Raw genomic sequence first — 22,056 nt, forward strand, 5'->3', positions numbered from 1 at the left:
GGATACATTTAATTTTTGCCATGACTCAGCAAGTTTGACAGACTCCTCTGTCATAATTTGGATGAAATATGATGACATCCAGCACACGTCTGAAAAGCTCAGAATTTGTCTGCCTGCCATTACACCAAATGTGCCAATACTTAAAATAGGCATCGGGCGCAGTTTAGTCTACTTTCAGCCACCAAATTGTCAGATGTACCAAACACACCAAAGAAAATGCTAGAACATCCACAATGGTATAAGCAGAGAGAAACCAAACAGACAAGCACATTGCGGCTTGTGTAAGCATGAAAATCTAAATGTCAGACTGTACATGGAAATAAAGCCAGTGCATGCTGTGTTTAAATGCTGTTTTGCCACAAATGTAATTAAAAGTTTGTGGAACTCTTAAAATCATTGATGAAATGATGCAACAAGACACAGTTTCTCTACAAAGGCTGTCATCATATTATGCATCATATAAAAAAAACAAAAAAACTCCACATTGAGTGCTTTCTTTTACAGTAGTCTTACGTTCTTACAAATCCCTTGCTGTGAAAAAAGAATCTGCATTTCAAGCTAGCTTTTGTTGATTGTCATCTCAGTCACTTTGACAATAGACACACAAAGAACAGGTTGGACATGGATTTACTGGTTTAGGAGAGAGAGAAATTAAACATGTATACAGTGCGGGTGCGGCATTAGTAGAAGTACATAAAGGAGAGAAAGAAAGCCAAGCCCTCTCAGGAAATCTTAGGAGTTTCAATTCTTGTATCACACCTACTCAACACACATCAAACACTTGCATGCACTTTTGCATTAAGTGTGAGTTCCTCTATTATTACTCATGGTTCATTTATAAGCCTAACATGGAAACGTGACATTGAAGTGTCGGCATATTTAAAGGAAAATGCCGTAGTGACAAAATCAATAGCCAAGCCTTTAAGCACACAAAATAGAGAATACTGCTGCATTTTTTTCCCCTCTCACACAAGCAGGTGACAGCACCACGTTTTACGTGCACATGGCAGCTGAACGGATATGAGCTGCGGCTGTGGGGCATCATCACGTGTCGAACCGCCACGCATAGCTGTATGAGTATCACAATAATGTTTCCAACCACAAACATAAAAGGAAAACACAAGAGTAACTGCCTTTATTGAAATGTCCTTCACAAGAATGTTTTGAGAGACATTTGATAGTCAAACTATCGTATAATGTACACTCTAAGCATGCTTTTATTTACATTGGAAATATACATTTAGATCAGTTGAAAATGTCAAACTTTTTGTAAAGGATAGCATTTTACGATCAAGCCTAAAGTGAACAATAAGTGGTCAATAACAATAACAAAATTGTAAAATGGTAAACCGTTTAAAAACATTCACAATGTTTGTACATTTGATAGCTACAGTACACACATCTGTTTTGATATTTTAATACACAACAGTTGACTAATTTCTCCCTCTCATCCTTGGTTAACAGGTAAGAAATGAAGTCAGCTCAGTATTGATTTCCTTTCTGTGATAGTTTAAGCTGTTAAACTATATCAAATCATTGCTAAACTCATTCAATCTCAAGGATTTCTTTAAAGTGTTTGGCAAAATCAGTGCGGAGGGGGGCAGGTTTTATTTTTGTCATGTGAAGGGTAATTGCAATAACATAAGAATGTTCTTTTTTTCAAAGTTTCGGGCACTTTGATGCACTTGGTTATTTTTTATTGTTTTCGACTGAGATGTAACCCATATAAATAGTGTAAAAAATAATTAACAATTGTTAAATGTTTACTTTTAATGTTTTTTTTTCTTTTATTACTGCTAAAAAGGGTACAAGTTTAGGTATACAGTACCCATGCATTTTTTAACAGATAATATTCTCATTTATAGTTTGTGCTTCGACTGGGGGGGGGCAAAAAGTTTGACTTTTCTTGAGGGGGCATGGCAAAATATAATTGCGTAGCATTGGGTCCAACAATGGCTGATACTAAATTAATGAGTACTAAGTTTAACCAATCACTTTATGTGATGAAGTACTTTCGTGCCTCAAGTAATTGATGACTAGTACTTAAGTACACTGATTAATAGATGATTTTTGTATTTCAGTACCTTAAGTGATTGATGAGCTTTGTAATTAATTAATTAATCATTTTATTTAATTACCTAAAATACTTTAGCACTTGATTACTTAAAGGAATTGATTACTCCAGTGCTTAGTTGCCAAAAATAATCATTTATTTGAGTACTTAATTGCCTAAAATAATTGATTACTTCAGTACTTAATTTATGTTGTACCAGCCATTTTGAGACCCTCCTTTAGCCAAACACCTGAACAACTGAAAATTTAGCTTTGGGATTGAATGAGTTAATTAAGCTTTTATAATTGCGCCAGCCTGACTGTCCCATTTCTTTCATATGTTCATTTGCGTTTTACTTTTTCAAAACATAGTCATGCAGGATCCAAGCACACATAATACATATATATTTTTAACCTTAAAAGCCCCATTGTTGAGACTTTGTAGCCTTTTATCCAGATGCATGTCGACCATATGCATTTCAACTGTGTCTGTCAGGTGTATTTTGTAAGGCATGTACACATAATCAAATGGGCCCTTGTGCTGCTGCAAAATATGCCACTTTAGTTTTAGTATTTTTTCCAATGCAACAAGTTGAGCGGGATCCAACAGTGTTGTGGTCATTCATACTCATGATGAAAAGAGTGACCAGTAAACTGTACTGTAGCAAAAACTTTGCATCCTTCTCTTCATTCTTTTAGATTGTCTTCTCTTTAAACTTGTAACCTTGCCACAGTTGCCTCATCTTGATCTGCCGCTGCCGATAAAAGAGTACTGATCCTGGGTTTGTGTTTTCAGGTGCTGTCAACAAACAATATTCAGGGTTTTAGAAATGCGTTATTGCAATTGGCAAAATAAATCACAAGCAGTTTCAAACCCACCACTCTAGTTGTGCTGCATATATAGTAGGTGATTGATTTGATTTCTGATTAAGAATATCTGAACACACGAACACACATGGCTACAGTGGAACCTGACATAATGAATGTCGGTAACATAATTTAGTGGTTCTCAACCTTTTTTCACTGAGGTACCACCTGTGAAATATGTCATCATTCAAGTACCCCTTAACCAGTGCAAAACATTTTTGGTTAAAAAAAAATACATGGATAAAAAAAAGACTCAAAACAAGCCATCAGTGACTTATTATACTTTAGAACACTTCAAACTTCATTTGTAATCGTCCATAAAAATTAATCAACATAACGTGTCCTCTTTTGGATCAGAGAAGAGCCCCGTTAATATTTAAATAAATAAATATTTGTCCATGGAATATCCAAATTAAAGTGTCCTCTTTTGGAATCATAGTAGAGATCTGTTCACAAAAATAAATCATTAACTTAACTTACTTAACAGGTATCGAGAGGTGTCAAGTGACAAGTTGGGTACAACCATTCTAGTATGGGGGGAAAGCAATTTTTAAAAACAATGAAATAGAATAATCTACTGAACATAAAATTTGTTTTATGAACTTTTCCTGAAAATGTTTAATTAACTTAAAAATTAATTTTAAAGGACTTTTTCCATCTGTGTTTGTTTTATTTAAAATCTCAAGTACCCCCTGGAGTTCCTTTAAGTACTCCTAGGGGCATCCGTACCTCAATTTGAATTATGTGGAAACGGGCTTGGAAGCTTCAATTCGCAAGCCCTGGAGTAAGACCACTCACCTTCAATGCAAGACTCCCAACAATTATTCAAAATTTTTATACAATGCTACATTTTTCCCCATTGTCAATATTTTTTTAATAGAATTTTTCTAATATCAGAGGTTAACTATAGTGCCCCTGAAATGATTTGATGTGGCCTTAGCGATTCTATTGTAGTCTACAGTTCAACATGTTGAATTCTGTGAACGGAATTCCTGTGAGAACATGTTGTCGTGGAAAATATGTTGTGACGTCATCCTGTACTTACTTCGTAGTCGGGAGAAGGAGGGGCTGGGCCTGCAGGTCCTAAAAATGATTAAGGAAACATAATTAGATCACGCCAAAAAAAAGTTGGGTTGAAAATAACACAAGCATGACTCAAAAAAAAGTCTGACCCAATATTTGGATCAATTTGACCCAAACTTCTGAGTTGCTTGAACAAAACAATCGAATTGTTGTTGTTGTCTTGTACAAAATGGCAAAACTGAGTCAAATTGGATTGGGTCCAATTGACCAAAATATTGGTTGAGTCCCACGTTTGTGATTGAAATGTTAAAAATTCAGTTGTTTTTTTTCCTCAAATTACTGTTAATAGAAATTAATACAAAAATATGTATATATTCAAAAGTGCCTTTAAAGGTAATCAAAGCTGAATGTATTGCTTCTTGCAACACATTGATACAGATTCTCTGAGCTGTTCCAAAATTGACAGCATCTTCTCTTTTGTTCAAGTTGAAGTTATTGCTTTGGGATAAAGGCTCTTTGTTTAGAACTGCATCCAAATGACATGTGTGGGCATTATTACTAAACACTCACCCTGCGACAATGTTATTTACCTTTCGTACCCGATGAACTTTTCCTCTTGGCGAACTTGTAGATGATTGCCATCAATGCAATTGTTATGCTCACGTCTGCTACAATAATCATCCCAAACAGTGTTGCGTCCAGCTCAAAACATTCAGCACAGGCTGAAGGATGGTAAAAAGCAGAACTTGACATCAACAAAAACAAACATCACATATAAACGCATATACGGCGTGCACTTACCCTTTCCTTCCACAAAGAAATAATATTTGACATTGTTATTGTTCTCTTCATATTCACAATGGTAAAGGCCTTTGCTTTTGCCATTGACAGTCAAAGAACTTTTGGAAATTTGCAGGCGTTCTCCTTTTTCGAACCAAGTCCCAGATTTGGGGCATGTCATTGTGAAAGTCTCTCTCCAGAATGACACTCCACCTTATTTAACATAAAATTTGAGATCACAACAAAACAACAAAAACACAATTCTTTATTGCGTTTGTCCACGAAACACAACACTAATCATTGCATCAAAATACATTATCAACAGGCATTCCTTGTCAACGGCAATTTCATATAATTAGGCTAGATAACTAGAATTTTAAAGACAAAAATTTTGACTCCTCGTCAACTTCTGCAATGCTGATTTCGACCAATTTTAAAATTGTGAAAACGAGACAAATTCATTTTGAACATAATTATGTAGCCTGCAAAATGCAAATATTTACCTGTACCAGCTTCCACGGCACTTATTATCAACAAGTGGCAAAAAAGCAAAGCGCCGTTGTACATATTCTTCTGAAGATTATATTGCAGTACAGTTTTTTTTTTTTCTCCTTCCAAGTAATTTTCTTCAGCAGCCAGAGCTCTCCATGCATTCACTTCAATATTCTCAGAAAGTTGTGGGAACTCGCCGCTCTCTGGCTGACTTTCTCAAGCTGACTCTCACGCACGTATGTGCCCACACGCACGTATGCGCACACGCGCATACATATAAGCAGTCGCCCTGGATACTTTTATTTAGAAAAGTTTTCATATTATATGAAATGTATAATTATCGATAAATACTCATTCAAATGAAATCCTCTACGAACTCGAACGAATTACATTATAGTGTGGTACCGCGCAGAATTGGCTGGTAACCGTAAATTCCAGTGCAGTCCTGCCCTCTTATGGCTGAACGACGGACAACACATCATATACGTCGAACTGTTTTTCCCCTCCATTTTCTATAGCCGTTTATCCTCACTAGGGTGTTTTTATTTTTTTAAATTTTCTCTGAAAAGATTTCAATTTTACTTCAATTATCAAAATCATAAGGATCTATTGCATAAGAACAAAAAAACGTTAATTAAAGGAAAATAGAAGGAATGGCCTTCCATTAAATGTCAAGCTAGGCCACGCTTTGTCCAACTTAAAACAAACAAACAAACAAACAAAAACATTTCTATTCTTTGGCGATCGACTCCGTATGGGAGTCGTCACTGTTATTTTATTGTATTCAATTAATATTGCTTTATTATTTATATTTTTGTTTCTTAATTTAATTTATGTCATAGTTTGTTATTGCATGACTAATCGTATTCACAGCAATTTGTAAGCAGCAATAAATAATATTCAATTAATGTTCTATAAATAAAGATGAGTTCGTCAAGTTTATTTGTATAGCGCAGTCTCAAAGGGCTTTACAGGTGAAAACAAAATCACAGATAAGATCACAAAAAAACATTACAATTAATCAACGACATCTACTGAACAAAGCCAGTTGAGGTGATTTGATTTGCGAAAGTATAGGCACCTTTTGGCCAAGATAATAGCTTTTCGCATCTCGGATTTTTCTCAGACAGCTATGATGTGGATGGTTGGACTCGGGGAGTTGACTTTTATTTCGCAACTGTAGGCTACATTTTCAAGAAATATTAGCTTGAATTTCATGACCTTGACTGTCGAGTAAAAAGACGCAGTTAAAACTAATTTGAAATAGTCTTAATTGGCTGAAATTCAATTTGATTTGATTGGGAACAATGCAAATCTCCAATTCATACTGGCTAATTTACTATTCGTATATGAATATTATATTTGTTGTTGTTGTCAACGTTTCTATTGCCTCTAACTTGTTGAACTAATGTAACGTGACACCAAAATCTTCCTCGTTCGGTTATTGTTTTTTGTTAAGTTTATTACAGTATCCCCCATTTATGTGCACATGTCATGGCGTCATCTTTTCTTTCAAGAAGCGTGAATGTTCAGGCGCGTGTTTGCGTAACATCCATCTACCCGACAACAGAACAGGTTAAACAACCAAACATTTTTGCATTCGGAATGGACGTTTGGCGGACACAAGAGGAGGCAGTGAGTAGATGGAGTTAATGGAGGCTTGCCACTGAGGTGGTTTTTGAGGGAGGGGGGAGGGAGGGTGCTGCATGACTTGAGAAACATCAGTGGCGAGTCAGGACGCGTCCTTCAGAAGGTGGTTAGACGAAGTTATTCGACGTGAGGGCTCCCGATTTGATTTGGCCATAAAAAAAGAAAAACACTTTTGAGCATTTAAGTTTTCAGCGTGGGATCGCCGACAAATCAGTCTTCGTCGTCTATCACTGGACAGTCTCCCAATGTGCGTAAAGGGGATTATTTTCCTGTGTGGAGTCGCAGCCTCAGGTAAGTCGTTTATGTAACGTAATACTAGTGTAAAAAATATACATTTCTGATTGTCTTTAATGATAACCATTTCGTGATTATGCGCACAAGCTGGGTTATAGTCTTGGGATCTTCCAAGTAATTTTGAAGTTAGACAATACTGATAGTGTGAAAATCCCAGAGGGAGTTAAATGTGCGTCTTGGAACGGTCGTCATGCGTCATAACCTGGCGCAGTGGCGTGGGCTGCCTCCACTTAATAGCCTTTAGGGAGGAATCAAGGGTGGCAAGAGAATGGCCTGACAGTAATTGCCAATCAGCCAATTGTCACGTCCACGTTTTGTTTTGCCTCACTCGTTTCCTCCTTTTTACTGGAATGTACATTGAATGGCACCGTTTGACGCACACACTCTCAGGATATCCAGGATGTGCCCATTGACATCACAACATCTTACACCATGCAAGTACACAATGAAAACATAATAAGTTGCTTCCGCTTGTTAAAGCCACTCACGTGTCATTGCCCAATGCAACGATGAATCTGTCAGTAACAGTTAATTAGGGTTAGAATCACTTCCAAATAAGTTGTACTAACTGTAATCGATCACTGTAGCATCTTTAAGATGAACGCTTCCAAAGAACCATGCGACCGCAGAAGGAGCAGATGACGTCAGAGCGCTGAACAAATAAGAATACGTAGATCGGAAAAAAGGTGTGTTTAAACTGATTGCAAAGCCGTGGCACTACGTCACAACAATCACATCCTAGGATTTGTCATCCTGGCAGACATTCATGCTTGAACAAGCTCACAGTTGTTTTTGTGAAGTGTTGACCTGCTGGGCATGAAATTGCAAATGTGCTTCTTACAAATGGATCAGATTATCCACAATTTTGTTGTCAATTTAGTTCATCATACAAATGAAAGCTCAATAATTTTTTTTTTTTTTCATTTTATGGCTCTTTTTTTTCTGCATTAAAATAAATGAAAACAGAATTTATGTGTTCCATCTGCACAGGAAAGGAGCAGCAGAGATCCTAATTGGGATTGTGACACTTTCCAAGACAACAGATAAAAGCATCAATTTCTAATCGACAGGAAAAACAAACAAAAAAAGAACTGAAATAAGTGATGTATGGCGTGAATAATGAAAGAAAGCATAACTGAGCATTACACAAAGATCCCAAGAGTATTCTCGAACTGAAGCGATTATCTGCATTCCATTACATTTCAAGCAAAAATATAAAGTGATATTCCTTTAATTTCAATCAAATACAATTTTGACTTATAGGTGTTTTCTCTGAAGTGTTTTTTGCTTCAGAGGCATCAACTACCACATAGTGTGCATGTGTGATGGTCTTCTCACAAAACTAGGTCTGACCAAGCCAGCTAGCAAACAAATCCAAACAGTTGAACTCAGTCAGGAGAGAGCGCAGGTGACAAAGTACTGTAATTAAAAAAACAAAACAAAACAAAAAAATCACGCATATAGGCAAGCACACAAAGACTTCAATCTGGGCATACACTGCCCTGAGTTTTTTTACGAAACCCCCAAAGTGTTGATAGGATTATTTACTACTTAATTCCTGTTAGTTAATTCATGTGCAGATGGCATGAATCCAAAGATAAAAGGAATACTAGTCATGTGACATCCCATGAGCGTGAATGGGTGGGGGTCACATGACTAAACGTGAAACAAAAGTGTTTCTATTATACGTTTAACAAATACTTCTCAAAAACATGAGTTTCTCATGAGTGCGATACGTTTATATTTTTTTATTTGATTAGTTTGATTAGTTTACCTTTTACTCATAAACTAGTATTAGAATAATTTACTAGTTCACATTACTAGTTTGCTTTTGTGCAACTTGCATTTTGCGCAAATCTGAGTGTAATATGAACACACCTTTGTCAGAAATGGAAACCAGTAAGTACTTTTCCACATGGAATCGTTGTCCCTGAAGAGTGGGCCTTTCAGGGCATTGCTTTTGGGCTTTGGATTCTTACATAGCTTGTAGATGTTGAACAAAATTTCCGTCAGTAAAAAGATACATCTATATGAGGATTTTTGTCAGTAGTTGAGTGCAATGGGTGGCAATTGGGTGGTAGGTTGGGGGTGAGGGGATAGTATTTTATTGCTTTCCCTGATGTGATGATTTTCAACAAGAAACGTTATTTGAAATCATTCAAGTCAACAATGTTGACTTGCGCCAACCTGTCCTGACTTTCTTGTTTTACTCAAGCCCTTACGCACGTACACACACACGTGCACGCACACACACGTGCATATACACACACTAGCGAGAGAGAGCAGATGGCTGTTGTTGACTGCAGCATACCGGCGATTCCATTGGTTGTTTAGGCTTCAGCTTCATTTTGTCAGCACTTGTACTGCGTTGTTTATACTCTTGGTCAGGATGTAACTGTATTACAATGTCTGTAATCTAACCACAACAGTGAATCGGTCTAACAAAGCATCACTTTGATTGACCTGCTGAGTTGTGTTGACACGACTTGGAAGGATGTCTGACCTTCATGCGGGATCGCCTCAGGGAGTGTGAGAGTCAACTACTGTTCAAGTGTAAGATGGCAGTAATCATCAGCGCAGAGGACTTAGGACACATCTGTGAAGGAAAGATGCTCCTTGTGAAGTGTTTAAGACAAAAGGCTGCGTTCGCTTCAGACAGGAATTTGGAGTACTGTATTCACTGGACACGGCGTCCTTTGATTGAATCAAGGCGCATTCGTGTATCGTGGATGATGGATCTCCTGCTTTTTGACTTTTCAAGCTAGTGTACTGTTGCAGTCTGACAAAACTAAAATCTTAAAAATTTACCTTGTGAAATAGCAGTGCATGAGGTTGAGGTTATTTTGTGCATTCATCCTGCCTAGATGTTTGAGTGTGGCTAGTCATAAAAAAACAACCTGGTAAATTTCAGGTGCAGTATGGACATGGTTTGCATTTGTTAGAAATGAAAACATTAAACTTGTGAGCAAAAATTTGAGAAAAGAACGTGGACAATTTTGCTTAATAGAGAAGTAGTTTTTCAGGTTTGCTAGGCCAGGACACAGTATTTTTTTATACACTATTGTGCTGACGAGTGCCGTGACAAATAATGTTTTTTCTTTTTTAAATTTTATTAACGGTATTCACATTGTCATTTGCATTGTAAAGCGTGATATGACTCAGACAATCAACTGGTTTGTTTAGAGCAGCTATATCGCTGCTAGCAGGTGGATATGTGCAAGGCGGGCAAGCGGTGAGGTTAGGGTCAGGGGTCAGATGAAGCAAATTTGGGATAAATCAATAATCAAAAACACAATTTAACTTTTATTGTCAGTTTAGATTGTTTTTTCTTGGAAATGTTGTTTTGGAAGGAAGGAATGCAGTAAAGGTAACTGCTGTACACCTCTAGACTTTATTTATGAAGTTATGTTACTGGGCCCAATTTTCATTTCCAGCACATGTGAAGAACAAAGGGCAATCTTCGTGTAAATTCATGGTTGGAGGTTTCTTTCTTTTGACATTACCGCAGATAGGTGCAGTCAGAAACGGGCGTTTGCGCTGTTGTGAGACTGAATACAGCTAACTTGATTCCCAGCTAATTGAAACAGCTCACCAAATCCCTTCAAATTCATCGCAGGAGAGGTGATCAGTCTATATATATGGCAAAAACTTAACACACATGCTGGAATCCGTGCAGGATCTTCTTTAGAAAAGTATGTTCATGGGGAATTGCGAGAGGACCTCAAATTAACACCTTTTTTCAAAATCTCATTAGCTGGCACACCTAATCTACCGTGGTACATTTCATACTGGCTGTTGTGTTTTCTTGTTGGGTTCATGGCGAAGGTCATTTGTAATCTGAATAGATATACTGTATACAGTACTGTCTTCATCTGCACCATGGTTGATCAGTGTGGATCCACCCAACTCGACCACTTGTCACCACAAGGACATCTAACCTTTCAGGGCTAGTTTAGTTTCAGAGTTTATACATGGGAAACTGAAGGTCTTTTGAAGGCTACATATATCAATATAGTTGAGGCCTGTAGGCTTTGTGGTTGGATCGAAATGCTTGTAATTCTGATTAGTTGTTGAGTCAGCTGTGAGGGGACAACAGAGGGGTTTTATGGATTAAAACTCGTATCTGCATTCAAACGGCTTCGTTAAGATTTTCTGGGATTTGTTTTCTTCAGAGAAACGTGTACTGTACATTAGTATTTTCATTATCAAAATCTATTCGAATCTCTTGTTTGCAATGCCATTCCCAAATGAAAATCATTGAAAAATTATGCACCCATTTTCTAAAGCACATATCCTCATTAAATCAGCTAACTTTGGGTGAGAAGCGGGGTACACTGGCCCGGTTGCCACTCAAAAACATCTGAGTGCAAAAATGGCCAAAATGCTTCATTGAGGAACATCCAAGTGCATCTCAAATGGTCAATAGTCTTTTACTGAGGTGTGTGTTGTTTAAATGGTGTACACCAACATTCATGAACAAGCCTTTCAGCATCATCATATTCTCTTTGGCCTTTACTGCCAGTTGTCATCCACATTGCATTACATTTTTGGGGTGTTTAGTATTCCTCCTGATATCATCTTAGCTCTGCAAACTGTTGTAGTCACGACAACATTTTGCGATCAAAACCTGAAGGTTTGTCATAATACAGCAGTTACTCAAACATATACGATACATGTAGCATAGGCATTTCACAAACCTCCGTCCTCCTGGTCTGGGCATTGTTACCTGAAACGGTTCTTTCCAGCTTTGAATCCTGACCATGAAAGACGTGCTTGTTCCAAAAAGGAAGGGAAAAAAAGTCTGTGAAGCCCCTCACAACAAGAAGAGGCTCTTTGTAATACACACAGCTATTCATGTTTCATCCATGTCCAAAGTGTTTCCTCCACATTTGATGTAACAGAGATTCAGGTTTCCTTCCTTTATTTCTGAGCCATGATGAAGATGAGGAGAGGCACAAAGCACACTGGAATACGGTAAAGCTGTAGAATATTTGATGTGTCCAACTGTGAAATAACATCCTTTTGCCTAATTGAGACATCAGATGTTGCATCTCTTCCGTGAATTGCATTTACACCTGTTAATGACTAAACAGGATGGAATAAGAAACCAAACAATTATATGGGACCCATGTCACATGAGAAGAAGAACTCAGAAACTGAACTCGAAAACTAGAGATTGCCCAAAAAAAAACAAACAAAAAAAACATGAAGATCACGTAACATGACAGCTTGAGAGGTTGACTTGACTTAATATTTTGACAGGGTCACATTGTGCGTCAAACTGATCCGATCAGAAAATCTATAGTTAAAAAAAAAAAGGAACAAACTAGTCAGCTTACAAATTTAGTACCTGTATCACAACCAATTTCACAACATCCTGACTTCTGAATGCCATTGTCTGTTGACCCTAAATCCACTCACACTAAGTGCCCCTTCAGCAAATTCTAATAAGATCCAATGCAGGGCAATATATCACAATCATTAAAAAAAAAAAAAAAAAAAAAAGACTAAAACTGCTTGTAATGGGACTAAGGTTACTTTTTTTTTAGCTTGTTTTCCTACATGAGCATAAATGGTAGAAACAAGACTCAGTATATTTTAAGTTTTGATCTTTTTTGGGAGGGGGGCAGCATTAATGATGCACAAACACCGGTAAATGGCAGCAATGCCCCACTGTAGGTATGAAATTAATGCAGTTTGTGAGTCCACTCAGAGAAATGTCTGCATTTCGTGAAATCTACCGTTGTTCTACCGCTGATTATGAATAAAAACGTAAAATCCAGAATCATTAAAACACAATAACCGTTTTTAATCTCCTGGTGAGTTTTTTTCTTTCATTTGGTAGGTTTGGTGTCTATAAAATAAATAGTATATAAAGTCATTTTACACACTATCTGATGGATCATAACGTTGTAAAATGGCTGGCAGTGAATGCGTTTTTAACATTTATGATGGTAATTTGATTTTTTACTGTATTAGCATGTTTCTAAGACTAACAAGAATATTTTAAATAACATTGTACATATTTCCAATATTACATGTCTTTCTTATTCCAAGCATGATAACATAAGTCTATCCCGTGGTTCAAATGTTCATCCTGGTCTTAAGGTAACATTTTGGTCAGGATTGCAGGTGAATTAACTTCAATAGTGATACTATAATAACGTCTGTGAACAGGATTGCAGGAATTTCCAAACCATTCAACTGATTTTGGATATTATTCCAGTTTTAGCTGGTGGAAAGCTGTGGCACCGACACTGGAGCTACACAACAGAAAAGCTGGTGCTGTAAAATTAAACCAACAGCATCGGTGGTGGGGTTTATGCCCTTTGAGGCTTCTATATATTATTTGGAGTTAGAGAAATATTCATTATTATATCAGCAGGCAAAATCTGACTCCCCTTTTTTTTCCAGTTTCTTTGTAAGGCTTTTATACAATCATGGGATTCCGGCCAAGGCCAGCAAACTGAATCTCCCCAAAGTGGCCATGACTTATTTTGCACTGAATAAAAGCCCTAGCTTTCTTTGAGTTCTGACCGGCTCGTAAATCACTGCATCCTTCACTGTAGACATGTGATACAAGTTTCTTGTTTGCAACTTGGCTATTATTCAATGGACAAAAGGCAACACTGGTGATTGTAATCACAAATATATATACATAATCGTGCCACAGTTCTGTAGTATGGCACATAGCTTCATCCTAAATGTTTGTCTTTCCTGCTTTTTCCCACTAGATTGGGTGTGGTTGACATTAGCCAAGCAGGATGTTCAAATTAAACAGGGGAAAGATTTAGACCAGACAGAAAGATATGGTGAGTTGGAAGAATGGCCCAACAAAGACATAAACAAATAACTCTTAAGTTCCCGCACATACTCCATCATCCTGTTCTCGTTCATCACTTGAACTCATGTTCTAATTTCACCCGCCCACCCCACCAAGCCCCTTCTTCATAACCATATACTCACAGTAATTAACAATCAATAGTTAAAGATGTGCTTCTAACTCGAAGAATCTACTCAAACAATTGCGGTAGTGAGCGTAGTAGTAGGCCCTCCGCTATTTGTTCTTAATTGAAAAAGACCTCATTAACCTGAATTCTTAATCCTCTCTGTTATACTTGAAAGTGTAGATTAGCGACGTGTGTTTGAATTGAAGCACTTATTGGTTAAATGGGATATGCGTAATTATGTGTGATAGCTTTGAAGATGTGTTCCCTCAATGTTAAGGGAAGCCTGATGACTCAAATGAGATTTTGAACAGTTTGACTGGAGGAGGAATTGCACCACTGCTCATTTTAGTGGTGACTGATTATTTCCCTTTAGGAAAGTAGACTTTGCCCTTCAGGAAAGTAGACTTCGCCCTGGAGTATTTGCCAGTCAAATACCCAATGAGAGAATGTTAAAAACAGTTGTAGAAATGTTTATTCATAGTAAATACTCCCCTGATTTTGCAAGTGTAGGGGAAAAAAGTTGCTTGTTTTTGTAGCAACTGTAGTCGCATTTGACCATGCTGGCATATTTGTGTTTTTACTCTTGCAAAACTGATGGAAATATGTCAACATTTGTCTTCTCTCACGTTTCGTCAGGCCCATTTCAAACACAATACGCTGAAATAAGGATGTCAGAACCTAATGATGAGAGAGAGGGAGAGATGCCGTTTAAATGGTGTATGTGGGCCGTCTGGGTGCGCTGCGCTCCCGTCCCGGCCCACAGGAAACATTCTCCTGCCTGATAAGAAAGAGAACGTGCTGCCTGAGCTCCCAAGCCCCCGTTGACATTTTTCTGGCTATCTGCTGGTATTAAGGAACAATATGACTCAGACTGGCCCTTCTGAAATGTTTTACTGCTGGAACAACACTTTTAGCTCAGAGATATTTTTCTGCTATAAATATATATTATCCACTAGCAGTGCAGCTGTGTTTATTGCTAGCATGTCTGCCTCACAGACAAAAGCTCTTGGTATGAATCCTCTGAGCTTGTGTTTTGTGTTTGTATGTTCTATCTCCACTTGCATATGTTTTCTCTGAATTCCTCCAGCGTTCCAAAATCGTGAATGTACCTTGAACTAAGCCATATGAAATAAGAAGGGGAATGAAATATGCTTGAGGACCGAGACTTTGTGGATCAACAAAGAGCTAGAGGGTTAATGGTGCCTTAACTGCTTTTGGGATCGCTTTGGAGATCAGTTTAGTAAAGTATATAAATAACTACCGTACATAATATTTCTAATCATAGCTTCTGGGACCCTATCCTAGTTGAGTGGGCCAGGGTCCAACGTCCAGATTTTACCCATTACACCGTGGAGTGCTCATTCACACGGTACATAAAAAGACTGACAACCATTTACAATTAAATTTACAAGGTCACTGAGTGCTAGCTGAATCCACACTGGCAGCATAGAGTGATTTATTACACTGTTAGTCAGTTAAGCCAAATCTGCTCGATTATTATCATGAGGGTTAGAAACTTGCATAAACTCATGGTGTTGAAAACAAAAACAACGCTCTGCGAACTTCGGAAAACAGAAACATTCTCGAGTGTGGATTTGTCAAAATCTGGAGTGAGTTCCCATCAGCAGTCCAGTCTTGGCGGTCATGCGCATTATACATTTTCCTTTCATTTTTCCTTTTTTATACCTTTCCTTTCAGTAGCGAATTCAGACAGTATATTCTTTTCAAGTCATCTGAGAAATCCAGTCTTAAAATTAGCCGTTTTCTAGACCATAGTCCGGATCTGAGTCACCTGTTTTCAGAATTTGCCGATTCACAGTCCTGACCCGACGCCTCGGCAATGTATTTAGTTAAAAATCAAAGTGCAGTCAATTTGTCTGTTTTTTTTTTTGGGGGGGGGGGGGAACTACATCAACATGACGGTAATGTCTGAGAGAGCAATCAAGTGAAACTTCTAAATCCTGTTTATTGCACATCGGTGGTGCAGCTCAAAATAATGTTGCTAATACATTACTTACATTTCCTGTCCGACAATAGATAATAGTATTAGGAAAAAAATACTATAAATTCCACTTGTTGCATTAACACCTCAAGTGCCAAACATACAGTAATTTCTATTGCCTCACACATGCTGCACTGGATTTGATCCTCAAAAGTGCGGTATGCAAAGGTACATGCTATAAATTAAAACTAGCATCAACTCACTTTACAGTGAGGCTAAGAAGTGACATCGGACACAGAGACAAAGTGCAAATGCCTTATCAACACCAAGGTGAGCATTTCTCATAAAACAACAAGCAGGTAGTTACATAATACCTTTGTGAAGAGTCTGATACTGTGGCTCTAGGCCGAAAGCAAATGTTTTCTACCATGGACAAAGGTTGGTCATCCAACAATATTAATTTAGCTACGTTGTCTTTTTCACTGACTTTGGGCATTTTTTTTCTGTAAAGTTTGTTTCTGTCAACGTTGATTAACGGAGTGTCTTCACCTCGGAAGCATTAAACTAGTTGTATGAAAAGCAGCTCTATCTTTTCCGCCAGATAAAATGCTGATTATGCACACTTAGTAGTTCCACACGACGGACATTATTACAAATTTTCAGTTAGCTCCCACATCACGATTGTGCGTTTACCGGTGTTCTCCAACTGGCTGTGTTAACGTCCGGTGTTTACGGCTATGTTGCAACACCATAAAATGTGTAAATATTATTTTCTTTAGGCAATACTTGGGTACCTCTGTATTATTCCATTGATTTGTGGCTCTTTATCAATAGTAGTATTAATATCAAAAGAATAAATAGACAAAAACTCAATCATTACCTCCCGATTTCAACCACCCGAAATGATGTGATCGGGCCTGATTCCTGATCATGTGATCAGGGCTTCCCTACTTGAAATGACTGAAGTTGGCACTGATTTGAATTTTTATCTCAATCTGTTTGCCTCTTGCTGACACAGCATAAACCTTTCCTGTCCTTCCTCCTCCCATGTTAAAACAAATTGTATTTTGGGGTTTCATTATATTTGAAGCTCCAAATAGACACAAGCCTAAACAAGATCAGTGGTCTGTGAGAGAGTGCAGAGAGAAGTGGAAAAAAAACAAAAACATTCTTAGTCACACAAGGAAGTGAACTCCTACAGGAAGAAAACCAGCCCTAAACACAAAGAAATATTTCTCTGCTGAACTTAATGCATTTGTCAAGGTCATCTCCTTCTACCTTCAGAAAGAATCCTCATGTACACAAGTAAAAGGGTCTTTGTTCGCTGGCAGGTGGTTACTGAAGTTTTTTTTCCATAACATAATAGTCCCCTTTTCTTTCAATCGTTCCACTCTGTATATGTTCACATTTGTCTTGTATGACTGCTCCATCTGTATTGATAGTTATACATGAACTTTATATTTGCTTATTGTTTAAGAATGTTGCTCTTGAATTGTTGACAGTCCTCTATAACCTTCGCAATGCAAAAAAAAAAGAAAGAAAGGAAAAAAAAACATGGATCAGCTATATATTTGATGGCTTCCTCTATGGACAATGCCATAACATAACCTTAACCTATATTTTTGTGGAAATATTTTTTTTTTCCTTGCAATGTTGCTCACACACCCGGAAATTGCATTCATAAATCAGGGTATGAAAACGTTTCCTCCTTTTTTACACTTGGGAGCGATAATAATGGTGACTGTAAAGTAACACGTGCATGGAGCGTCATTGTTGTTTCTCAAGTTAATTGGATTTTGTAGAGTACAGACTTTTTGTTAGGGACCTTGCAGACGTTTTGCCCTGGCATTATACTTATTCCCTCTCACTGCCATAAGGAGGTTGAGGATTTTAAATTTGCATCCACGGAAGCTGCTCCTGCTACTGCTTGTGGCTGTTGATATTCACTGTTACCAAGATTTTGGGACTCCATTGTGATGGAGAAGTCCACAGCTCCTCAGTATGCATTTCATCACTCAAGGTGCTGCATATAAAATAAATGCCATGTTTATTGTTCTGGTTTTTTTTTTTTTTGCCTCAGTCCTCTTTGTTTTGTGCAGCCACTGTTGAGGTAAATTGGTACTCTGCAAGTACTCAAAACATTTTTATTACAGTGTACTAGAATAAGACATTTCTTATTACCGTGAGTATTCTCTTTGGTGTGTTTGTCTGAGTTGCAAAATGATCTGTTTTAGGTGTGCTGCAGGTCACCGGGATCCATATATATACCAATGGAGATGTCGAGGCAGTTAACGGGACAGATATTCGACTGAAGTGTACATTTCATAGTTCCTCAACAATCAACCCCAATGCCATCATCATCTCATGGAGCTTCAGGCCTCTTAAACCAGGACGAGAAGAATCAGTAAGTTTCTTCTGTGCACCTGTAACAAAGTAGTGCAAGCGTCCATCCCCTTGGTTTATTTCAGGGACGTCAAACTCATATCAGGTATAAGCATGTTATATATCTTAAGAAGTCAGTGCCAATTGTAGATTTTTCCTATGTGTGTTAGCCTGGTCCCAATTCCTTGCGACTAGTGGGGGTCAACTGTAAATATGTTGTTCAAAAGTAAATAAAAAAAAAAGATAATGTAATAAATTCCTGTTTGATCCCCTGTGTATCACAAATTTAGCATTTTACCTTAAATTCCATGAAAAGAATGGAATTTATCGATGATCTTTTCACCATTTGTTCATAGAATACAGTACATTATTCTGTAAAGAACATAAGATGAACTAAAAATAAACAAAATAAATACAATTAAAATACAAATAAGGACACGAAGGAAACTGTCCCGATCACAATAATTGACTGTACAACCTTTTTGCAAAGAGCGCTGCAAAAAAATGAAAAGTAAAATGTTACTCTAGTGTCTCATTTTGAACACCCGCGTGATGATATATTCGACAGAAGGTGTTAAAAAACTCAGGAAGAAGAAGTCATGACGTCATGTCAACTACATTGACGCTGTGCTAACTGCTGAGCTGTGAATTTAAAAAGACACACAAGACTGATTGCTTATAGTACAACAGGGACCAAAGATGAATGTCTGGTAATGGCCCATATGGCGACTCTCACCCATGGAGAACCATTTGAGAGTCTGAAGAATATTGTGAACAAACCAGTTAATTGGCTTTTCCCTTAATAGGTGTTTCACTACCAGCAGAAGCCATACCCTCCTCAAGAGGGCATTTTTAGGAATCGCATCATCTGGGCTGGTGACATCATGGGTCAGGATGCCTCCATCATAATTCGCGAAGTGAAGTTTACCTACAACGGCACTTACACGTGCCAAGTCAAGAACCCGCCTGATGTACACGGCTCAGTTGGAGAGATTCGACTGCGTGTCGTCACTACAGGTTAGAAGCTTTATTTTCTCACGTTAGGTGAAGAATTCACGTCGCATTGTTAATTTCGCAATTACATGTTCACAGATGACATAACTTTTTTTTTTTTTTTTTTTCCCTCCAGCATCCTTCTCCGAGCTTCTGCTGCTGGCGTTCGCCATCGGGGGAGGGATCGCTGTCGTGGTTCTCCTCCTCATCATCATCGTGTCTTGCAGGAGGTGCAAGAGGAAGAGACAAAGGCGGGAAGGGGAAGTGGAAGCCCCTCGCAAAGAGAGAAAAGACCCCACAGTATGGTAAGGCCAGGAGAAACATGGAGGGAAAGGGAAGAGGGGTGCAAGAGAGAGGAACAGAAGAATCATAGACTTCCTCTCTCGCTCGCCATCTGACTGTGGGCATCGGGCTTCCTGGGGCCTTTGACTCTTTCCCGCTGGACATTAAACATCTTCCTTCCTCTCCAAGCAAAATCTTTGGATCATATTGAAGGGCAGGTTCCAGTAAGGGGAGACCATGAGAAAGGGCCCTTACTGTATATCAAATTTGCAGACACAGAGCATTCAAGCTATTATAATATCACAATGTGCCTTTCACTTGTGCAGTGTTTTTTTTTTCTTTTCTAATCACTTGATCTTTTCCCATTTACTTAAATGGAATTGATTTCCTTTATCGACGATATGTATCCGTGATGTGGCATTTGAACAACTTTTCATCCCCAATTCTGACTTGCTGGCTAATACATTTCAAACACCAGTACAGTATAAGAAAGATGTTTGATGCAATCTTGTGCAAACAAACAAAAGGAACTGTGAAAAAATGCAGTTTCATATTATGGCTTTTGCAACAATATTTTAGCTGCTTTAATTTGAGAGTCGGAGACAGCGCTAAACCTTCTCACATCACCATTTGCTGTTGTGAATGTTTGGAACAACTACCAATTTTATGAGAAATGTCTTTTCTTGCCTGGGCTCCACTTTGCACTCTTGGGTTTTCAGATCTCCCTGTGAAATTCATATCGGTGAAGGTGAAGGCATTCTTGCCTCTTGTGAACAAGTGACTTTAAATGCGGGTGGTGCTTGCTATGGTCAGAAGTAAATCTTATTCATTATGATCACATTTAGACAAGTTCTTGATACCCTGTGTGACTTTAACCCTTTGTCCCTGCTGCTGTTTGTATCATCTGCTTGTCCGCGTCCTTTCCTCTTTGCCCGTGACGTCTTCTGCACATGCATGTCCATGAAACATGCATGCATGTATTTCACTGTCTGTGTGTGTAATGTGGCTTTTGTCTCCCCCACACCGCACGTCTTAGCCACCCAATGAGGGCCATCCACCTGTACCTATCCCAGACGTCCATAGAGATTGACAGTTCAGACGGAATGATCTCAGAGGCCAGCACTAAAGATCCAAGCTCCGACTCAGGGGGCGCGAGCTCAGATGATGACGACGACGACGATGATGACGACGACTTTTCAGACTAAAGAGGTGGGAACAGACAGAGGGATTGCCCCGCGTTGTGACCCGTGGCGTCCGTGGCCAGTTGCAGAAGATTGAGTTGTTGCCAGTGAAGCCACGCACACTGTCATCGTGAATTGAAGGAAAAGCCGACGGACGTCCTGGTTGAACAATCGAGAATAGGCACGAAAAGTTTGAGTCGTCGAAAGAGAATCAAAGGTGTTTTTTTTCTGTCTCTTCAGAAATATTCACAAGACCGAACAAAGGCTGATTTATGTCAGCAGGTGATTATTATTTTCAAAACCAAATTTATATGCCATTTGCTGGAGTTGCACTGTTACATACTTGAATTAAAAAAAAGAAAAACACTTTACTGCTGATACATCTAACCTGCAAACAAACTGATTGCTGGTGTTTGAGCCTCAGTATGCTCTTGTCTCAAATATAAGGGAGTGTGCGGTTTAGATCTGAAAAACCTTTGAATGCAAACTGTCCCAGTGACCATCTGCTCTCCATTTATCACATCCACTAACACATGACTGCATAAAATGTTTTTGTGATGCAATTTTGTACTTTTGTTATACTGAGCAATATACATCATTGTCTCTAGGTTTTTACATAATGCCTAAAGTATTTCAGTCCTTTTTTTATGTAGAGTATATGTTTGACATAGAATTTTTCAAAAATGATTTTTTAATAAAAATGCCTTTAAAATATTTACTCATTTGTGTTAAGTATACTTTGAATGAGTGAATAAATGAATGAGATCGTGCCCTAGTTTTTAAATACACTCACATGATTTGACATCCTTTTATCAAATTCATCTATTATGTACGAGAGTAATCTGTTTCCCACCATTTATTATGCATCATTATCTTTAATACTGTAAAACTGATTGCGTACATATGACATATACAACCTTCATTTGTTTACCTGAAAGCTTTCATGTTGTTTAACGCTGTGGTCTGCTGCCCTGACTTGAGCTGGATGAGGCGGTTCATGACTGCAAATAAGTTACCAGTCAAAAGTCAATAGATTTTTGTGTTCATGTGCATGCTTGTCAGCATATTTGTGTGTACAGACCAAAGTCTATCCCTTTGGGTGCTATTTAAGTTACTCTGTGGCAAGACCCTGTGTGGACATGAAAGCCTAGTTAACAGCGTAGACGAA

General features: G+C 38.2%; 2 protein-coding genes across 3 annotated transcripts; one reads left to right on the forward strand and one right to left on the reverse strand.

Moving 5' to 3' along the window:
* Positions 1-1,120: 1,120 nt before the first annotated feature.
* On the reverse strand, positions 1,121-7,771 carry cd3e (CD3 epsilon subunit of T-cell receptor complex). Of its 2 annotated transcripts, none has more exons than XM_088427985.1 (5): positions 7,647-7,771; positions 4,744-4,935; positions 4,533-4,664; positions 3,965-4,002; positions 1,121-2,851 (listed from the first exon to the last, which is right to left on the reverse strand). In XM_088427985.1, exons 1-5 carry the CDS (start codon positions 7,651-7,653, stop codon positions 2,792-2,794), a joined length of 429 nt encoding a protein of 142 aa, XP_088284111.1. In that variant the 5' UTR covers positions 7,654-7,771; the 3' UTR covers positions 1,121-2,791. The 2 variants fall into 2 exon arrangements, with proteins under 2 accessions (XP_088284111.1, XP_088284110.1); XM_088427984.1 differs by lacking the exon at positions 7,647-7,771 and adding an exon at positions 5,226-6,372.
* Positions 6,915-21,606, forward strand: LOC148416081 (myelin protein zero-like protein 2). The gene is made up of 5 exons (XM_088427983.1): positions 6,915-7,155; positions 18,285-18,454; positions 19,239-19,449; positions 19,562-19,730; positions 20,744-21,606. Exons 1-5 carry the CDS (start codon positions 7,110-7,112, stop codon positions 20,910-20,912), a joined length of 765 nt encoding a protein of 254 aa, XP_088284109.1. The 5' UTR covers positions 6,915-7,109; the 3' UTR covers positions 20,913-21,606.
* Positions 21,607-22,056: the final 450 nt, after the last annotated feature.

The sequence above is a fragment of the Hippichthys cyanospilos genome, chromosome 11 (genome assembly GCF_059441005.1).
Source record: "Hippichthys cyanospilos isolate Australia breed blue-spotted pipefish chromosome 11, RoL_Hcya_1.0, whole genome shotgun sequence".
Classification (NCBI taxonomy): Eukaryota; Metazoa; Chordata; class Actinopteri; order Syngnathiformes; family Syngnathidae; genus Hippichthys; species Hippichthys cyanospilos.